This window comes from Crotalus tigris, unplaced genomic scaffold, assembly GCF_016545835.1.
Source record: "Crotalus tigris isolate CLP2741 ecotype Arizona unplaced genomic scaffold, ASM1654583v1 scf7180000017622.5263843, whole genome shotgun sequence".
NCBI classification, from domain to species: Eukaryota; Metazoa; Chordata; class Lepidosauria; order Squamata; family Viperidae; genus Crotalus; species Crotalus tigris.
The window spans coordinates 3,075,530-3,094,373 of NW_024096517.1; the positions used below are offsets into that span (position 1 = coordinate 3,075,530).

General features: G+C 38.9%; 1 protein-coding gene across 5 annotated transcripts; it reads left to right on the forward strand.

Moving 5' to 3' along the window:
• Positions 1–566: 566 nt before the first annotated feature.
• On the forward strand, positions 567–18,774 carry CENPI (centromere protein I). Of its 5 annotated transcripts, none has more exons than XM_039330521.1 (22): positions 610–672; positions 2,099–2,195; positions 2,781–3,078; positions 3,913–4,047; positions 4,130–4,248; positions 4,421–4,528; positions 5,259–5,307; positions 5,704–5,750; positions 6,382–6,471; positions 7,167–7,283; positions 7,786–7,950; positions 8,398–8,518; positions 9,259–9,350; positions 10,098–10,215; positions 10,304–10,368; positions 10,945–11,042; positions 11,180–11,315; positions 12,132–12,256; positions 14,351–14,399; positions 14,683–14,916; positions 16,854–16,895; positions 17,418–18,774. In XM_039330521.1, exons 3-22 carry the CDS (start codon positions 2,892–2,894, stop codon positions 17,538–17,540), a joined length of 2,220 nt encoding a protein of 739 aa, XP_039186455.1. In that variant the 5' UTR covers positions 610–672; positions 2,099–2,195; positions 2,781–2,891; the 3' UTR covers positions 17,541–18,774. The 5 variants fall into 5 exon arrangements, with proteins under 5 accessions (XP_039186445.1, XP_039186455.1, XP_039186437.1 ...); XM_039330541.1 differs by lacking the exon at positions 610–672 and adding an exon at positions 902–928 and having other exon boundaries at positions 2,785–3,078; XM_039330511.1 differs by lacking the exon at positions 2,099–2,195 and having other exon boundaries at positions 567–672.
• The last annotated feature ends 70 nt before the right edge of the window (positions 18,775–18,844 follow it).

Here is an 18,844-nt window from a genome sequence, read left to right on the forward strand (position 1 = left end):
AATGTCCTTTATTGCTGCAACCATCATAAATATGAGTCCGTGGCCAAGCGGCTGAATTTTGATCATGTGACCTTGGGGATGCTGCAATGGTCGTAAGTATGAAAAACTGACAAAAATCTCTTTTTTTCAGTGCCTTTGTAACTTTGAGCCGTCATTAAATAAATGGTTGCAAGCCGAGATGGACCTATACTTGAAAAAAAATCGAAAATAAGGTTATTTAGAAGCCACCATTATGAAAGTCGCGGAAGAATTCAAAGCAGCAGTTACCGCTGACCCATAATCGTAGCAAAAGCACGTCCAACAGCTACAAAACCAATTTTGCAGTTATCCCGGCTTGGAGTCACTACTCCAACGGGCGCGCATGCGCACCTCCCTTTCAGGTTCCGCCCGGCTTTCCGCTCCCAAGGCTCGGATGACCTCATCCTCCTTAACCCAGCGTCTCAAATTTAGTCAAAGCGAGAGAAAGCGCGCCTGCGCGTGCTCCCGGCGAATCAGCGACGCTCGGGCCGACGGTAGGAGCCGTCTAACCAATGGGAAAGGGCCTTTGGACCTTTCTGGCGGCCGGACGAGGAGGTGCGCCTGCGCGTGGGCGGGGCAAAAGGAAATTTGAACGGGCGGCGGTTAAAGAGAGAAATTGATCGCGGCGGTTGTTGTGACAGCGAAGCGGCCCAGGTAGGCCCTGAGGCGGCTCGCGCCGGGGGCGGAAATCGGAGCTGGTCGAGGTGGGGCAGAAGGAGGAAGCGGGGAAACGGCGATCTCCAAACGGCGGGACGACTGGCTGGTCTCGGGAGGGCCGGGTGAAGAGGCGCCCCGAGGGCTTCTGCACCCGGGATCCTGCCCGGGGTTGTCTGAACTGACGTGTCTTCTGCCAGGTGGGTTCCCTGCCTTCAGACGACACCCGGGGCCTCGCATACCCTCCTGCGCCCAGGTAACGCCGGCCCGACACTCTGCCCGGGGGCAGCTACAAGGCCTGAGCCGGCTTTGGGGCTGGGCTCAACACCAGAGTGGACAATGGGCTCGATTGCTTTGTTTCTGGTTTGGGGGGGGGAGTCCTTTAAACTCGGCCACACCGGACTCTTAAATGAAAAATAATACGAGGAAGGTGCCTGGAGGGCAGCCCAGCCCCCCTTCTCCCCCCTTCTCCCCTAAATAACCTTTATTGTCATTTTTTTACTGTGAGCACAAGGACACACATCAAACATGAAATTTAGTTGCCCGCTGTCAAAGTGAAACACATGATGCACACCTAAATTTATTTATTTATTTATGAGACTTATATACTGCTTTAAGTGCGAGCACTCTCCAGGCGGTGTACACCAGTAAGCAATGTATATATATTTTATTTATTTATTTATGAGACGTGTGTGTGTGTGTGTGTGTGTGTGTGTGTGTGTGTGTGTGTGTATGTGTATGTGTATGTGTATAGGTCTTTGGTTGTTCGGGTTTTATATATATATATATACATACTATGTACAACATAGGTATAGACCCACACCTTTGCAAGGTGAAAGGGCCTCTCCCAACCCGGTGCCTTCTCTAGGCAGTGTGTGTACTACAACTCCCATCATCCAATCCTCGCCTTGGCCTGTTCAGCTCCCAGATTTAGCATTTTAAACAAGGTGATGGATAGCCTGGCCTCCGGGTCTTGTTTATGAGGTTCGGAAAGGCTTGTTTTGCTGTTCATCAAAGTTACGTTTCTGCTTTGGATTGCCTTAAACAACAAGGTGCCTATTCTGGAAATCCTTGAGTGCGTTTGCAAGTATGCGGAACAAACCTGCCTCCCGAAGTTGTGAATGCTCCAACACGGGAAGTTTTTAAGAAGAGGTTGGACAGCCATTTGTCTGACTGTGGTATAGGGTTTTCTGCCTGAGCAGGGGGTTGGACTAGATGACCTCCAAGGTCTCTTCCGACTCTGTCGTGTTGTTGTTAAAAATGCAAACTTGACCGGGAAGGGAGATACATTTGCCACTGACAGTAGTGGAGAGTACTGAATTAAAATAAAAAAAAATATCTGTGGCCCCAGAATTGACCTTTATTAGTTGCTGGCTAAAAAAGCAGATAGATTGCAGATTTTGTTTACATTCCTTTTCCTTTAAAGATCAGTCAAAGGCAAGCAGTGAAAAGCAGTAACCTGCCTGTGGAGATGAAAGGAGCTGGGATTCAGCATTAGCAGGAGGAGATTTAAAAAGTCCCTGGTGGGATCATTTTTATTTATTTATTTATTTTATATTTCCCTGCCAATAATAGTGCCCATCTTCTAGTTAATAAAATCTACCTTTGGGTATATTTAGCTGTGTTTGGCAATGAACTTGTAGTTGTTAATGCTGTCATATGTTAAATATATAGATCATTTGTGTCTGTACCTATAAAAATAATTGATCCTCTTGTGAGCATTGTTTTTAATTTTTTTTATAATACTTTAAACTGCTCAGAGCCTCTGAAAAACGGAGTTGTTTATAAATTGTATGAATAGAAGATATATTGTAACTAAAGTTACCATAATACCCCTCCTGGGAATAAGGGTAATTGTAGGTAACTACACTACTAAGATTGATACTATAATAGAATTGTTTATAAATATGGACTGATTTTATAACAATAGTACCAATATTAATATATACCAGTAAACATAACTTCAGACTCTCTAAAAAGGAAAAACCTTTTTTATCTCCAGTTGTTTTGTTTTTAGTTTGCTTAGGAATGCATTCTTATAGTTTAGTTTAATCATATCTTTTTTGTGAGTTTATATTCTACTTAAAATGGCTTTCTGTCTTTTCCAGGTAGTTCTTTCAGTGTGGATGCCCCAGTTTAACATGGTTGGACACAGCGTTATTTCTGGCAAATGAAAATAATCGGTCCTATTTGCATTTCTATGTTTGGAATTGAAAAGGATGAAGAGAGTAGTTGCTAAAAAGCAAAAGCAGAATTTACCAGTTACTTCTAGTAAACAAACTGATATATCCACCTGGGTAGCAAATGGCAGCAAAAGTACCCAAGAACATAAAGACCATAAAATATCTTCTAATGAAGACCCCACCCAGGATCCTTTTGAAGAAGCACTGATCTTCTTGAGAAAAAGTAAGAATAAAAGCAGGGCTAAGTGTTTAATGCTCTAAAACAAAGTAAATGTCTAAAGCAGATCTGCAAGTGTCTCCCTGGATCAAAAAAGGCTACTATAAATCTGATAGTGTACCTGAATTTCATTACTGCCTTTCAGCAGTGCATTATTTTCAACAGAACACAATTCTACTGTGTACATCTTAACTTAATGGTTAAATATTTTAATTAATTTTAAATTGGATGCTTTATTTAAAACTGTAAAATGATAAAATATCTATCTTGGATTAGCACTATGATGTTTGTGTCTGATTGTGGCTGTTTTCAAATACTTGGTTTGGCAGCACACATAAGAATGTAAATACATTTGTTTTAAAAAAAACCTTTATAGTATATGTATTTATACTTTTTATTAGAATAGATGGATAGCGTAAGTTTTAATGTTCACTCAATAAAGGCCTCTTTCAATGGTTGAAATCACTGTGAGATATTCTTTATCGATCATATTGATCATAGTATATATTAACACTTTTCCAGGTAAACAACATATCTTTTTGCAAGCGATACATTTTCTAATGAAGGTTCATTTTGTAGGAAATATTTTGGTGTTTCTTTTTAATTGGTATTGAGTTAAATTTCCAGTCAATTGTGACTTTTTCTATATGTGTTATTTTTCTCTTCTAAATTGCCAAGAGTCAATAAAGACTTGGGTGGGCTCAAAATTGAATTAAATGAATAAATATTTTTGGAGGGTGAAACTGATGGTGAAATAAGCAAGTGGGCAGATTCTCCTGTGAGATGCTTGCTACTCATGAGAATTGCACTTACTTTCATGTTTTGATTTTTTTTTCCTAGTTAAAGATCGTACTACCCTGAAGAATGAAGCTTTGCAGAAACACTTATTAAGAGTGGAAAAGATTGCCCAAGAAAGAGGCTTGACTCCAGAAGAAATTGATGCCTTGCTGAGTATAGCACTCAGCGGCAAGTTTGGTAAATATATATCTATATCTTTCTCCTTGTGTTTCTTGGGCGTTTCAGTACTTAACCCTTATAAAAAATTAATCTCTTCCAGCTGAAGTGATAAACATTCGACTGTTGAAGAGCCTGATTCCCATTTCAGCAATAACAGAGGATTCAATTGTTTCAGCTGTTTCATTACTTTGTGTTGGCAAATGTTCTCGCAATACTCAGGTAACTTGGGAAGCGTGTACTGATATCTTGGATCGTAATAATATTTTCACTAGTATAGTGTATTCTGTTGACGTCTACAGTTCTTTTATATCTTTCTGCTTTGAACTCTTAATTACTTATACTATGAACCGTATTTGTATGAACTGACCAGTTCCTGTTCTCTTCCCATTAGGTTCTTTTCTTAAAATGGTTAATTGCAATGTATGATTTCATTGATCATAAAGAAAAGGTTAATGCACTCTATGGGTTCTTCTTCAACTTCTTACAGGATGAAAAATTGGTAAGATAGAAATTAATATGTTTTTTTAAAAAAAAAAAGATTTCCTGGATATTGTGTAATAGGGATGAGCAGCGTTTCAGATTCAAAAATGCTTCAAAGGAAGAATGTAACACAATCTGCGGCTCTTTAAAAGACACTGTAGCTTTAAGGAGTTTTAGACTGTTTCTATGTTGATATGCCAACAAACTTTTTGCCTTGGAATCCAAAGAACTATGTAATGCCTAACTCCTTACTTGGGTTGTAATCAAAGATTTGGTCCTTGGTTGATGGAAAAGGAGCATAATTAGGTAGATTAGAAAGGTTTTTTGTAAGGCACAAAAATACCACCTGGGGCCACATGCTGCATGCAGCCATGCTTTTTGTGTCTCAGAGTGAGAAGAGCTAAAAACATGTGTCCTTTTCCCATTGGGAGGAACAGCAAGGAGTGAATAGGCATTTAAAGAATTGCAGATGTTTACATTTCCCATTTCAGTTCCTGAAACTCCTAAAATCACTCCCAGATTGGGCCAACCCTGTCTGCTTTTACAGTGCTAGCCCAGTCGTGGGGTTTAGCGCTTGCTGCAATCCTGAATCTGATGTTTTTAAGATACTGAAAGTCAAATTGTCCAATATAATGCCACTAATGTGTCCTAAGTTTTAAAAGAAATGCTAACTCTTTACATTGTTTTGGAGAAGTGTAAAGCATAGACTGTGTCCAATTATGCATTTCTTTAATATTTTTTTTCTGTAGTGCCCCTTTATCTGCCATCTGCTATATTTGCTGACCAGAAGACAAAATGGTGAGATGATAATTGGAATCAGAATGCGTAATGTGCTTTCAAAAGAAAGTATTTTTTTTTCTTATTTTCTTCCTTAAAGGCTTTCAAATAATATAGGTATTATTTTTTTTTATTTTTCATTGCTAATCTATTCGGTTGACTTGAATTACCTGCAATAGAGTTTTTTGTTGTTTTTAGAAGAAACAGTGTTCAAATCTTTTGTGCTCTAAATTACAAGATTATAACACAGAAAATAAAGAAGGTAGTCAATTTTGCTTGTATATGCTATTCTAGCTCAAATCTAGTATGTTCTTATCTTAGAATAAAAGTTCCTTTTCCTTTTTATATCTAGCTTCATCAAGGCCAGAATATAAATTCTTAAAACATCAAATAATTAGACAATGTTTATCTTTCTAGTAAAACCTTTCCGCGTCCGACGACTCTTGGATCTAAGAACCAAGATGGTAAGTTATTTGAAATTAATGTCATGTGAATTACAATTTATAAAATTTAAATCTCACGTTTGCGACAGGGTAGCTTTTGTACATTGTAAAAGCTAATCAGTATCCAGTATTTATTTATTTCCACTTTTTATCCCAGTTTTCATTTCTTAAGCTGATTTTTAAATATATATATATACCAATACCAAACACACACACACACACACACACACACACACACACACATATTTAAAAATCTAGTTAAAACTATTGATATGTTAAAGTCAGGAACATCCATTGTCTATCATTACATGACTAGCAAGTTACATTTTAAGAAATGTAATATAACAGTATAAAAGGATCTAATGTTCTAATTGCTGATGAAGAGTTTGCTTGAGAAGTAATGCAGTCTTTGCTCTGCAAGCAACAATGTCCTGTGTGTTTAATCCATAAATGAGAAGGTGCACACCAGGGGTTTATGTCACTAGAGACCACTTCATTAGATTCTACTTCTCTTTTCACTACTACTCTTACAGATCAGGATTTAGAATAATCCTCAGCTTCCTACATTTGTAGGTTATAATAAGAGGGCTTTAGTTTCATTCTTTCCCAGCACTTAACTTTGGACTTTGTTATTGTTCCTATTTTTACTCAGGGATCAGAAGCTCCATTGCAGGCTCTTCTCTTAATGTATAAAAGCTTTGCTCCAAGCATGGTGTCTTCAGATTTGTTCCAAAGCAAAACGGTGAGGGAAATGATGACTGAATTGGAGGCTGTTCTTTGCTTTCTCTGTGAGAGGACCACCCCACGTTCCTACATTCTTTATGATTGCAAGAAGGAATATTTGGTGTGCATGTGTGTGTAGTTATAACCTGTAGGCCAGAGGAGTGAGCAAACTTTGAAACAGAAGATGAAGATTCTTCCTGTACAATCCTTTCTGAAATAATCTCATGTCTTTATATGAGAGGTCTTCAAACTTGGCCCTTTTATGACTTGTGGACTTCAACTCCCAGAATTCTTCAACCAGGCTGAGGAATTCTGGGAGTTGAAGTCCACAATTCATAAAAGGGCCAAGTTTGAAGACCCCTGGTCTAGATAAACATCTAGCCAGGCTCCGCGAGTTGTGACTTACAAATACCCTGTGGAAAACAGGCAGAAAATGTGTGTGTATGTATATATATATATATATATATGCGTGTGTGTGTGTGTGTGTGTGTATGACTTTAATGAAAATAATAATCATTGAATGGTATTGAATGGTCTTCTGCTCAGCAAACTCTTTGTTTTACCAATCTAAACATTTTGAAAAGGAAAGCTTGCGTGTGTCTTTAATTCCACATGTGAATACACACACACATAGACATATACATAGATACATGCTGTTTATCATGCTCTTTTTAATCTTGGATGAAGGCAACTTTCACTTTCACCTCTTCCCAGATGCGATTTAAGAATACAGAAAACCTGTGGAAAAATGCAATTAATAACATAAAGCAACGGATTTCTGGCCTTTCGCCAACATCTCAACCAGTTTTAGTATTTCAGCCCCCAAAGAAAGTAAGTTCCTTTAGATTGTTTAAATGCAGTTCCTAGTTTGTGATTGTGTGTCAATTTTTCATTGACATTTTTGGCTGTATTGGCAGTCAATGCCTTCTAGGCTATTCCTTAGATTGTTCCTGTTTATAATTCATGATCAATTTATTGTTTGTCAACCATGTTCCATTACAATAGTAACTCATTTCTTAATGCTTCATCTTTTTTTCTCATTCTCATCTTTTAACCTCTACATAGATATTAGGGGGAGGGGGTTTCATATCATTTAATTTTCTTGATTGATTTCTTCTAATTTAACTAATTCAATTGAGTATGCAAAGGCTCTGGATGTTTCTCTCCTCTGATTTGGTTCTACCTTGAATTTCCATATTGAATATAGCTGTGTGTATTTATAAGGATGGAGACGATCCATTAAGGAAATCATATTTAGGAAAGAGTAATACTATAACATCACAATAGAATTATATCTATGAATTGCTAGGGTTGGATTTTTGCTCTTTTGTAGAAATGGAATCCACAATTGATGATACCTGCGTATAACAAGAACTCTACTTACTCGGCTCAGAGTTCAAAGGCCAAACGTATCAATTTCAATAGTCATCCTGAATCCTTCCCCGTGCAGCATCTGCAGAACTTCTCCCAGCTTTTGGAGAACATGCAATATTTAGAAGTAAGTGGCTGACATCAAAGTGAGCAGAGGGGAGGGGAGCGCAAGGGCTTGGCTTAGCCCCCTGAAGCTTGTTATAATAGGCTGTAATAATAAATGCCTGGCTAATCTAATGCCCATCAAATAAGTCTAAAATGGATCACAGTTTTTGAAAAACATAAAAGTACACGATAGTTACAATGTATTGTAAAAACATGAACTCGTATTAAGGATTATTGTACACTCTTGATCATTTTGATGTGTATTCTGGGCAGTTTTCTTTTTTAACTCAAGCCAGAGGGGGAAATGTTTTCTAAACAAAACTGAAGGAGTAAATACCATTGTTACTGTAGCAATTAAAGCAGCTTCTGAGTGTTTGTTTAAAAATTGATTAAGAAACAAAGAAGCAGTAGCTCAACACTGTTACAGTACATGTTAGTTGACAATGTCTTCTCCTGATTGCTTTGATAGCTTCCTTCCCAAATAGGCTCGGTATTAGGAAATCGAGTGTTACTCAACTACATTAACTGTGTCACGGATGATGTCGTTTACCAGAGGATGTACTATTGGCTGGGCCAAACATTCAGAGAAGGTAGGGGGACTCAAATTTGTGATTTGTGCCATCTAAGTGAAAATCAATAAGAAGTAGTCATCCAATGCACTGCAATTACAGCAGTCAAACGGACGAGAGAACACAGCAGCAAAAGCCTTCCCTTTTATACTCAGGCTCTTAAAGGGATATACACACACCTGCTGAGTCATTCCTGTTATTGCATTATCCACCTTACATTGCATTACATCATTACATAAGCTGTTTAGCTATTAAATTATTAAACCTGACATACAGCTATCCCTGTAGTGACTGTTTGAAGTTACAACAGCAATGAGAAAAGTGACGGGCGACCTTTCTTCACGCTTACGACCATTGCAGCATCCATGTGATCAAAATTCAGCCGCTTGGCAACTGACTCATATTTATGACCGTTGTAGTGTCCCTGGGTCACGTGATTATCTTTGGCAACCTTCTGACAAGCAAAGTCAAGGGGGAAAGCAGATTCGATTAACAACCAAGTTACTAACTTAAAAATTGTAGCGATTCACTTAACTGTGGCAAGAAAGGTCGTAAAATGGGGCAAAACTCACTTAACAAGTGTTTTGCTGAGCAGTGGAAATGTTGGGCTGGATTGTGGTTGTAAGTCAAGGACTACCTATATGCTAAAAACACATACTGTTGCTTGCACACGTAAGGGCTTATTATTTCTCGGAGAGGCAAGGAAGAAGAAAGGATTCTATTCAGACAATTTTTTTCCCTGTTTCTTATTTATAATGCAGAATGCCCTTGGATTAAGATTGAAAACCAGAAATATGAATTGGAATTCAAAGAATTCTTGGACACAATTTTGGAAGCGGAATGCTTCTTGCAGGTTAGTTTTATGCCTTTATGCCTATTATCTTTCCCAAAAGAATATTTTTGCCCTTGCGTCACCGGAGTGTGTATTGGAATGTCAGGATTCCCTATTCACGGAACCAGAGGGCATAGAGTGGGGCACGCAGAGACCTCAGCATGGTTGGGGGCACTGGGGAAGATTATGATGGAAGTGGGAATGTATGGTGGGAGACTGAGGGCAAGCCGCTTGTAGTGAAGGCAGACCAGGTCTCTCATACTAGTTCTGCATTCCAGCCCCCAAGTCTCAGCCCTTTTCCCTGATCTGGCGGTCCTTATGTCCTTAATAAAGGCTCCTTTATCTGTGATCTAATCACAAATGAGAGGGCTGACCTGACTGGGTTCAAAGGGAGGGTTCTTCTATTGGAAATATGCCCAGCTAGATTTTAGGTGTGACATCAGCTGAGACTCCACAGTACCAGTCAGTGTTAGTTGGGCGTGAGACGTCCCACCCTCTATCCCTATTATGCGGGGTTCTGCGGGATTTGGTACTCTCTCCACTCCTATTTAAAATCCACAGGAAGCCTCTGGGTGAGATTATTCCTCACCATAAGGTTGAGGTATCATGAGAGATACCAGAGATGAATCATCTCCATGTCTCCTTCCCTGGATGCCGTTGATGTCTTGTCCCAGTACGGACAATTAAGAATCGGCTGCCCAGGAGAGAGTAGGAGAACTTATTTGGAAGACAATCTGGGTTTCCTTGATGGGAGTTTGTGCTTTTCAGGAGGGCTTCTCATCTTGTGAAGAATTTTTGTACCGAAGCCTGCCCTTCTGGGATGGTTGCGTCTGTCGGTCACAAGTCCTGCAGATGATCAGTTGGATCCCCCTCAGCACCTTCTCAGGTATGCGATGCAGACCCAGCCCATCTTCCCCTCTTCCGCAGTTGAGAGCGGCTGCCTTCAAAACCACTCTTTGCTTTTTCACTTTCAGAAATGAAAGCTTATCTCTGCCAGCCGTTGATGCAGCTGTTTTTCACCTCCTCTCTTTATTTTAAGGTAAATGAAGGGGCCTCTGAATAGATGTTTTGACACAACAAACGTGATTTATGCTGTGCTAAGGAATGTGCCATCTGCCGACTATCATTCTTCCAAAATGTTAACAATTTTTATCCAAGCTGCAGGAAGCAATATTTGGGTTCACTGAATAACTTATGGCTACTTATGCCAAAAGAAGCGTGCAGTTTTCTCTTGCATACATTTGTGCAATGAGGTAGAATCAAGGTTTAGGGGAAAAAGAGAAACGGGAACACATTGCCCATAAAAACAGCAAAAATACAAATCCAATATCATTTAACTTAAAAATCCCTTTTTTAAAAAAAAAAATCTACTGTAGCCATGCTTTTATCATTTTGTTGACTTTGCAAAAATTTCTTGCTCCACTACTGTCTTCTGATTGCTGTCTTTTTTCTTTTTCTTTTTCTTTCAGGCCTGCGGTCTGTCTATCTCCCTATCATCTATCTATAAAATTAGTATAGCCCAGCATAGTTCCTTATTCAGTCTTAAGTCCTTCAGTCCTTAAGACTGAATTGTAGCTATTCAATATGTGTTTTTTGTGTCCTTGTTCCTCCACAGTGCAGTGTTCTTGAAAGCCTGAGGGAACTGCTACTAAACTGGCTGAATTGGCATTCCTTGAAACCAGACGTGTCATCTGAGTTAAGTGTAGATGTCCTGTAAGTATCATCTTTTTAAAAAGTGGTCCCACCTGTTTTGCACTATGATTTCCATCTGGAAGCTGGAAAAAAAAGTCCTTATACGCAGAAGTTATTCCCAATGTAAATGTTCATGCTTGTGTCTCGTTCTGCTGCAGGAATACTTCTGTTTCAAGCCTGGTTAATTCTATGGCAGAACTCATCCAGTTCGTTGGCCGGCTTTCAACCATTGCCCTGCACTTGGAGAACAACTCTGCTTTTTTAATGCACTTCATTCTGGATTTCTATGAAATAGTATGTAAGCTAGTCTCACTATAGCTTTGTTCCAAGCATATAGATAATGCACTTTGACAGTATTGGTGAGGAGATTCCAATAGATATGTTGGATATGTTCACTGCCTTGAGTTATTTGTAGAAATAATAGGTAGGATACAGGTAGGTAGGTAAGGAAGGGAAGGGAAGGGAAGGGAAGGGAAGGGAAAGGAAGGAAGGAAGGAAGGAAGGAAGGAAGGAAGGAAGGAAGGAAGGAAGGAAGGAAGGAAGGAAGGAAGGAAGGAAGGAATTTAAAGGATTCAAACCCTTTTGTTCATATAGAACCCATAATTTTTTCTTAGAACAATATTTCTCCAGTTTCAGAAAGATTGCAGCCAAGGGAGCCTAAACAAAAAAAATGAATCCGCTCAGGATAGCAGTAAAAGCAACTCAACAACATTTAAGACATAACACTCAAACTATTACAAACAATAATGATTTGAAGACTTTACTGAATTTCAAGCAAATGAAGTATTTCAAAACCTAACACATTTGGTATCTAGTGTTCTAAAAGATTTGCACTATTGAGTAGCACCAACTGGAACGGTCTTCTCCAATAAATAGTTGAAAAAAATTCCAAATGTTTCTGTACAGGAGAAGGTCCAATAGTAGCAGCCAATCTCATTACCCCATGGTGGGTTTTTTTTATCTATACTAAATTTGCATTACGTTTTGCACATTGATTAGAGCCCAGTGTGAATATGTGGATGACAAGGATATGATATTCTCTCAATTTTTATATGTAAATGCTGTACTGAAAGCAGAACACTGAACCCCGAAATCTCTTCCCTATTCTAGGTATGTGATATGTTTCAGACGTACCAGGTCCCGTTGCTTATGATCCCTCCTGCAGGAGTTTTCTACCCAGCACTGCTTAGCTTGGATTCTGTCTCAGTGGATCAGCTGTGCTACATCATGTTCAGGTATTGACACGGCCTTTGTTTCTCTTCCCTACGCTAGGAATAATTCCCATATTTTTATCTTTCAAACCATTTGGGGGACCATAATCTCTTTGGTTCTGGATAAGCCAGTACAGGTAGTCCTCAGCTTACAACCACAATTGACCCCCAAAATTTATGTTGCTATGTGAGAAATTCGTTAAGTTTTGCCCCATGTTTATGATTTTTCTTGCCACATTTGTTAAGTGAATCAGTTGTTAAGTTAGTAACCCGGTTGTTAAGTGAATCTGATTCCACATTGACTTTGCTTGTCAGAAGGTTGCAAAGGGGGGGCCACGTGACCCCGGGACACGACAACCGTCATAAATTGCCTATGAGACAGAAAAACAGGCTCTGCTTCGGCCTTCTATGAAAGAAGCACTTCAGAGCCGGAGGTCAAATGCCAACGTGCCTGGCTTGCATTTTAAATATTGGATTTTTAAAGAATCTGTTGACTTAGCTTGAGAATTGTTCTCTGAGACCCCTACACTTGTTATTTTATGTCGAATTAGGAAGAAATATCTTTTCATTGCCTCATTGTTTCCTTCCCTAAAATGCTAGCATTGTGCCAAGATCAGCTTCCTTTGGCCAAGAAGCCAGGGCTTAAATCTGACAAACAAGATAGTTATAGAAATAAATTCCCAGTTGATGACTTATTTCTCTTAAACCTACTGTTGCCTTGGTTACTGGCTTTCATGCTTTTTCCCCACGAAGAGTGACTAAAGGGACAGAATAGTCTCAGACAGCGATTTCATATGGGCTTGTAAGCGGTCTCTGTGAAATTAGAGTAATTTTTTTTAATATTAAATAGTGCTCCACAAGCATCATATCCGTCAAATCTGACATGATTTTACGGACAGGTGAGTCTCAAAATTCCAAGAATTTTGTAATTGTGTAGAACATAGTGATGTCAGTTGGGGACACGAAGCCCTGTTTGCAAGTGGACAGCAAAGAACTGGGTTATTGAGGTCAACGGTGAATCTGGATTTGTTTTTATACAAGGCTTGTGGCTTAACAAGATTGTTGTTCAGCAGTTTTGCTTCTAGTACTTGCATCTGAGAACTCGCCAGCTGCTGAATACCATGTTAGGATTCTGTAGGTTGCTTTCCTCCTCTCAAAAGCCACCGATAGTCTACCTGGAAAGAAGCATTCTGGGAGTTATAAAGAAAATTACATTCATTACATGGAGGAGTATTTGGAGCTTATTATGGAGGGATTTCCAGTTTCTATAGCGACTGAACGACGTGCTGTCATTCCTCCAGATGAAGTTGTGTCCTGCCTTCTGCATTAGATGCATAGCCTGTTGGGTTTCATGGTCTTCTTATACAGCACAGGTAGTGACCGTTACAGCAGCACTGAAAAAAGTGACTTATGACCATTTTTCACACTTAATGGCCATTGCAGCACTCTTCCCCCCCCCTGGGTCACATGATTCAGATGCTTGGCAACTGGTTCATATTTATGACTGGCTGCAGTGTCCTGGGGTTATCTGATCACTGTTTGTGACTTGTTTGTCACTGGGGAAGCCAGATTCACTTGTTTGTGACTTGTTTGTCACTGGGGAAGCCAGATTCACTTAACAACTGTGGCAAGCAAGGTCTAAAATGGGGGAAAAACCCAGTTAACACACTCTCGCTTAGCAACAAAAACTGTTGGGCTCAATTATGGTTGCAAGCTGAGGACTTCCTTTACATAGATCCTGCGGTGAAAAACGATCGGTGTGCCTTCTGGCATTTGTCTTACCAGAGTCGGAATGGCTTCAGAGCTTTAAAAGGGGCTCTCAAATTCCATTTTGCATTCTGTACCAAATCCAGCTGGTTGGAAAGAAGAACTGTCCTGAATGGCTCCTGTATTTTTAATCTTCTGGTTTCTATTCTGAAATCATGGAAAAACACCAGTGATTTCCATAAAACTGGACAAGAAAGGTTTCTTGATGCCTGACATGTTGGGAATGGGACCAGCAATTCAAATAGTCAAGAAATCAGCTTTCTTTCTTAGCCATCGTTTATGGGTTGGAATTTTAGCCGTCCTGTTTGGAGTTAAAAAATACTCAAATCCTCTTCTTTGTTTCTATTTCAGGTATCGAACTAATTTGGTAGCTGCTAAACAATATCTACAAGCTACAAAGGTACAATAAAATAAGGCACAATGCCTGCTATGTCATTGCCACAATATAGTAATTAACTTTTGTCTGCCTTACCTTTCAAATTTGTTTTCCCAAAAGTTTTACTGTACCTGTTCAAAGATGCCATGGTTTTTTCTGGCTTTGCCTGAGAAAGCAATTTCTGTCTTTTCCCTTTTTGCCTTTTCATACGATCCGAGTCTGTTATTCTGTAAGTAACGCAAACGCTGTTGCTTTTAGCAAGAGTTTAAGAGCTATTTGCAAACTTTGTCTTCCTTGATCCTCTCAGCCATCACTGAGGATCAAGTTTAGCAACGAGATTTGCCAAGAATACAACCAATATATAACAAGCATGGTCGGATGCCTGTGGACCTCAAACGTTTTCCAGAGAGACCTCCACCCTCAGGGGATTTATATGGAGCCCGAAGTGCTGGAGAAGACCTTGGTGCGGGAATCCAGGAAGGCCTTGAACATAGTGTACCATCCTGCCTTTACAGGTTACGCTATGCTCTTTGTGCAGCAGGTAAATGGAGGTTTTATCTTTCAGTACCATCTTTCCTATTTTGTCAGGTTTTCTTTACTGAATACACCCAAACCTTTGCTGGGTTCTTCACTAGTCTTCATTGTGTCATATTTTATTCATTGGCATAGTGTGGTCAAGCTGCAACTATGCTTTAAAATTTCAAGCTTGCATTTGCTTCTCAAGAATGATTTGAGATTCTATCTATCTATCTATCTATCTATCTATCTATGTCATCTATCATCTATTTATCTATATCTCTATCTACCTTATCTATCTATCCATCCCTACAGCTGTATATCTATATATTTATAATCACATTTCTAAACTACCCATCTCCTACAAAGAGTTTGATTCAGCTCTCAGCTGTAGAAGCTCACTGGCAGACATTGGCCGGTTAAGACATAGGTTTCATGATTCCTTTTGTCCAGTACCCTATTAATTTTACTTTCTTTCTTTGGGACTTAAAAAAAAGGGCTTTCTTGCTGTCAAATATTCTATTTATAGTTAGGGACTAAGCCCAATATGATACATACTCTGAATAATCTAACTTTATTCCTTAAAAAAAAAAAGACTTCTAGTTCTTAAGCTAAGCTTTTATGGCAATGCTTAAAGAAATTTAGAAGCTGTGAAGATTTCTTCATGGAGGTGCCCTGGTTCCCTCCAAGATCCATATTTCTTTTTCCTAAGTAATAAGAAACAGAATTAAGGGTTAATATTTATAGAAACATGCATTATTTTTAGGCAAGGCATCAACATTATCATCTTGTTTTCTTATGTAGACAGATTAATTATGCTAATTTGTACATGCTGACATGCATTGTGATCTCTCATCAGTCTAGCTGCTCTTAATGTGTAGGACCAGCCTTTATAATTTTAGGGAGAAAAGATGGTAGGAAAAAAATTCCCAAATGTTGGTTTACCTCCACTGAGGGAGTCTCTCGTCTCCAGAAAACAAGCTACAGCAACTTCCTTTGAAGAGTTCAACATACTTGAGGAAGTGCAGACCTCAGCATAATTTTTTTGTTTTGCTGAAGAACATTATTTTTATTCCTGATGAGATGTCTGTCAAAGGATGTGTTTCTAGCTCCCTATAGTATCTATAATACATCAGAGCTATGCAGTGAGATCCTATCTCTTAGGAGCACTATAGAAAACTAACATTTTGATCCTTCTTTCTAAAAGCTTTGGTGAAAGCAGATTTGTCATGAATGAGCATTCCTCTTCAATTGCTAAAGACAAAGCTGCCTTTTGGGGGATCTGGCAATTGCTAGCTTCGGTGCCTGGTAGGCACGTTCAGTTTTCTGACAGAGACAGAAATTGCCTTAAGCTGAAAATGACCAATAGGATGGGTTATTTAATAAATCACTATAATACGAAATAGAGATATCCTTGAAAAGAGATGGAAGAATAAGGTGAGAAACGTTACTGAAGACAGAAATAGTGAGAAGCCCATTGCAGAGAATTAAATGTCCCTAGCAATTAAGTCAATTACAATTCAGTTTATAGTGGAATGGCAATTGCTTAGCAGCAGTAAGAGTTATCTGTTCTGTAAGTGGCCTAGATTTATTGTATTGTATTGTATTGTATTTTGATTCACTGAAGTTCCTCATGTTGACCTCAAGGAGACTCAGGTGTTTTTCTAAAATCACTCTAATACAAACCAACTTGTATAGGGCCATTATAAAATGCCAGGTTTGCATTCACGTATCCTAATTTCATGGCATGGCTTAGAGATATAGATATACTTTATTTTATTTTTTTTAGAACCCAAAAAGCATCATTGTTCTACCTTTTGTCCTTCAGCAGTATCATGTTTTCCGAAAGGGCAAGTTTTTGATGTAGTTTCTAAGCCGTGTTAACCAATAATTTTCTTAAATATCTTCTCAAGGCTCACGAAACAATTTAATTTTTTTTCATTGTCCTTTTTTTTTTTCCAGGAACAATCAGAACACAAAATCCCAGATATCAGGCTAATTCAGGTAAAAAGTCATACATTTTGAAAACGACTAAATTTCTTGGGAAGTTTGCTGTGTTGTAACCAATTTGGCAGTGCTTCTGAGAACAAGTCTGTACAGTGAAACGATTCCACACTGCTAGGTTTGAGTTACAAAATATTAGCACTTCTAGCCTCTTGCTTTAGTAAATTGATCTGTGAATTAAGAGGCTGCACAGAAAATGAGTGGATATTATATGGCAAAGAAGAGCGGTGTGGGGCCTAGAGGTGGTGCTTTCGCCTCACGTTCAGGAAGCTGTGAATTTGATGCTAGGTAGCAGGCAGATCTTTCTCTTTCTGGGTGCAATGAGTTATTGTCTGCTGCTAACTCCATGTAGGTGTCAGGAAGGGCATCCAGCCAGTAAATGCTTGAGCTCCATTCAGTCACCCCAACTCCACCCAGATGCAAGGAATTACAGGGTCGTTTTTTTAAAAAAAAAAAAAAAAGTATGGCAAAGGAGAATTTCTTTACCTGGAGATGTAAACTACTCTAATGCTTTATCTGCAGGGGAGGAGGTGGGACTGGTACTTGGAATATCTATACGCCCAAGAGTTACAAGGTTTGAAAGTCTTCATTGAAAGCAGCATCAAGCGTGCGGCTCGACCTCCTCAAACAAAACCAGACAACTAATCGGGTATTGAAGATTGACTCTTGTGAATGGATTTCTTCTCACCTTCTCCTGTCAAAGCTAAACTTGGATTCTAATGGACTCCTGTTTCTGAAGTGCCTCAGTACTGATAGCTGTACAGATAGCTCTTGGTGACAATAGTAGCACACACAAAGATATTTGCCCAGCTGATATTTGTGACATTAAATCTTTCATCTTTGTGTCTGGAGACTACAAACTTAACTCTCGTGAAAGAAATAGAGCGTGCCTAATTCCTGTTGCTAACTTTTTGCTTCGTTTTGGACTTGAGCAACCCGATTCATTATTGCAAACATTCAGGATTTTCCAGCGTTTGACCACTTTTGGACAGAAATTGTGACCATTCTTTGGACAGCTAAATTATCATCTTTCATTGATAATCCCAAAGCCCACACAACAGTCTTAGACTTGTAGATAACTGTAAATAATTGTATAGAACTTATTTATGCATAAAATGCTCTGTAATATAAAATAAACATTGTTTGGCTTTGGTTTGTACAGTGAAACCTCAATTTTATGAATTTCGGTTTTCTGAATACTGCACATGGTGGATGAAATTCTGTTGTAATTTGTGGAATGACATCATTTGTACGAAGACGTTCTGAAAAAAATATAAATCAGTTTCTTGGTCTGCTGTACTCATATTCTTAACCAAGGTCTTTGTTTTTTGTTTATTTCCTTTTAAACCAGCTAATGCCACAAAGTCTTCAATTTCCTCATTAAGTGTTCAATAGTATTTCGAGGCTTTGTAAAATCAAATCTACATCATCAGCAAAGGTCCTCAATTTGTAAGCCTCTTTTTAAATTTTCAAACCAATAATTTTCTCACCGTCTAGTGTCTCTAGAACTAAAATAAAAAGTAAAGGAGAGAGAGGATATCCTTGTTTTGTTGTCTTCTGTACATTACGTGGTTTAATGAAACAAATTATGTTAACAATACCATTAATAATAATATGCACATTCTAGGGCAGGGGTCCCCAACCACTCGGACGCAATCTACTACCGGGCTTTGAGCCGTTTGTAACTGGGATGCAGAAGTGGTGGGCGAGGATGTGCACACACCTCCCCACTTGCCTGCTACTCACACTGATCCATCCATTTCCCCCTCCCCAATCCACAAAGCCAGGAAGGTGGAAAAACTCTGTTCTAGGGTATGTATATTAATTTAATCCTTTGAATAAAATTCTCTCCCAAATCCATGTATTCCAAAACTGTAAACATAAAAGACCAAGTTGTCAAAAGCTTTCTCTGCAGTCAGAAAAAATCAGTGCTGCTTGCTTCTTGTTAT

Excerpts from the sequence above, each read along its gene's own strand:
- CENPI (XM_039330511.1), top strand. The coding sequence starts at position 2,892 with ATGAAGAGAGTAGTTGCTAAAAAGCAAAAGCAGAATTTACCAGTTACT. Across the intron at positions 4,529-5,258 it reads TCTTACAGGATGAAAAATTG|TGCCCCTTTATCTGCCATCT; the intron begins GTAAGATAGAAA and ends TTTTTTCTGTAG. Across the intron at positions 10,369-10,944 it reads CCTCCTCTCTTTATTTTAAG|TGCAGTGTTCTTGAAAGCCT; the intron begins GTAAATGAAGGG and ends GTTCCTCCACAG.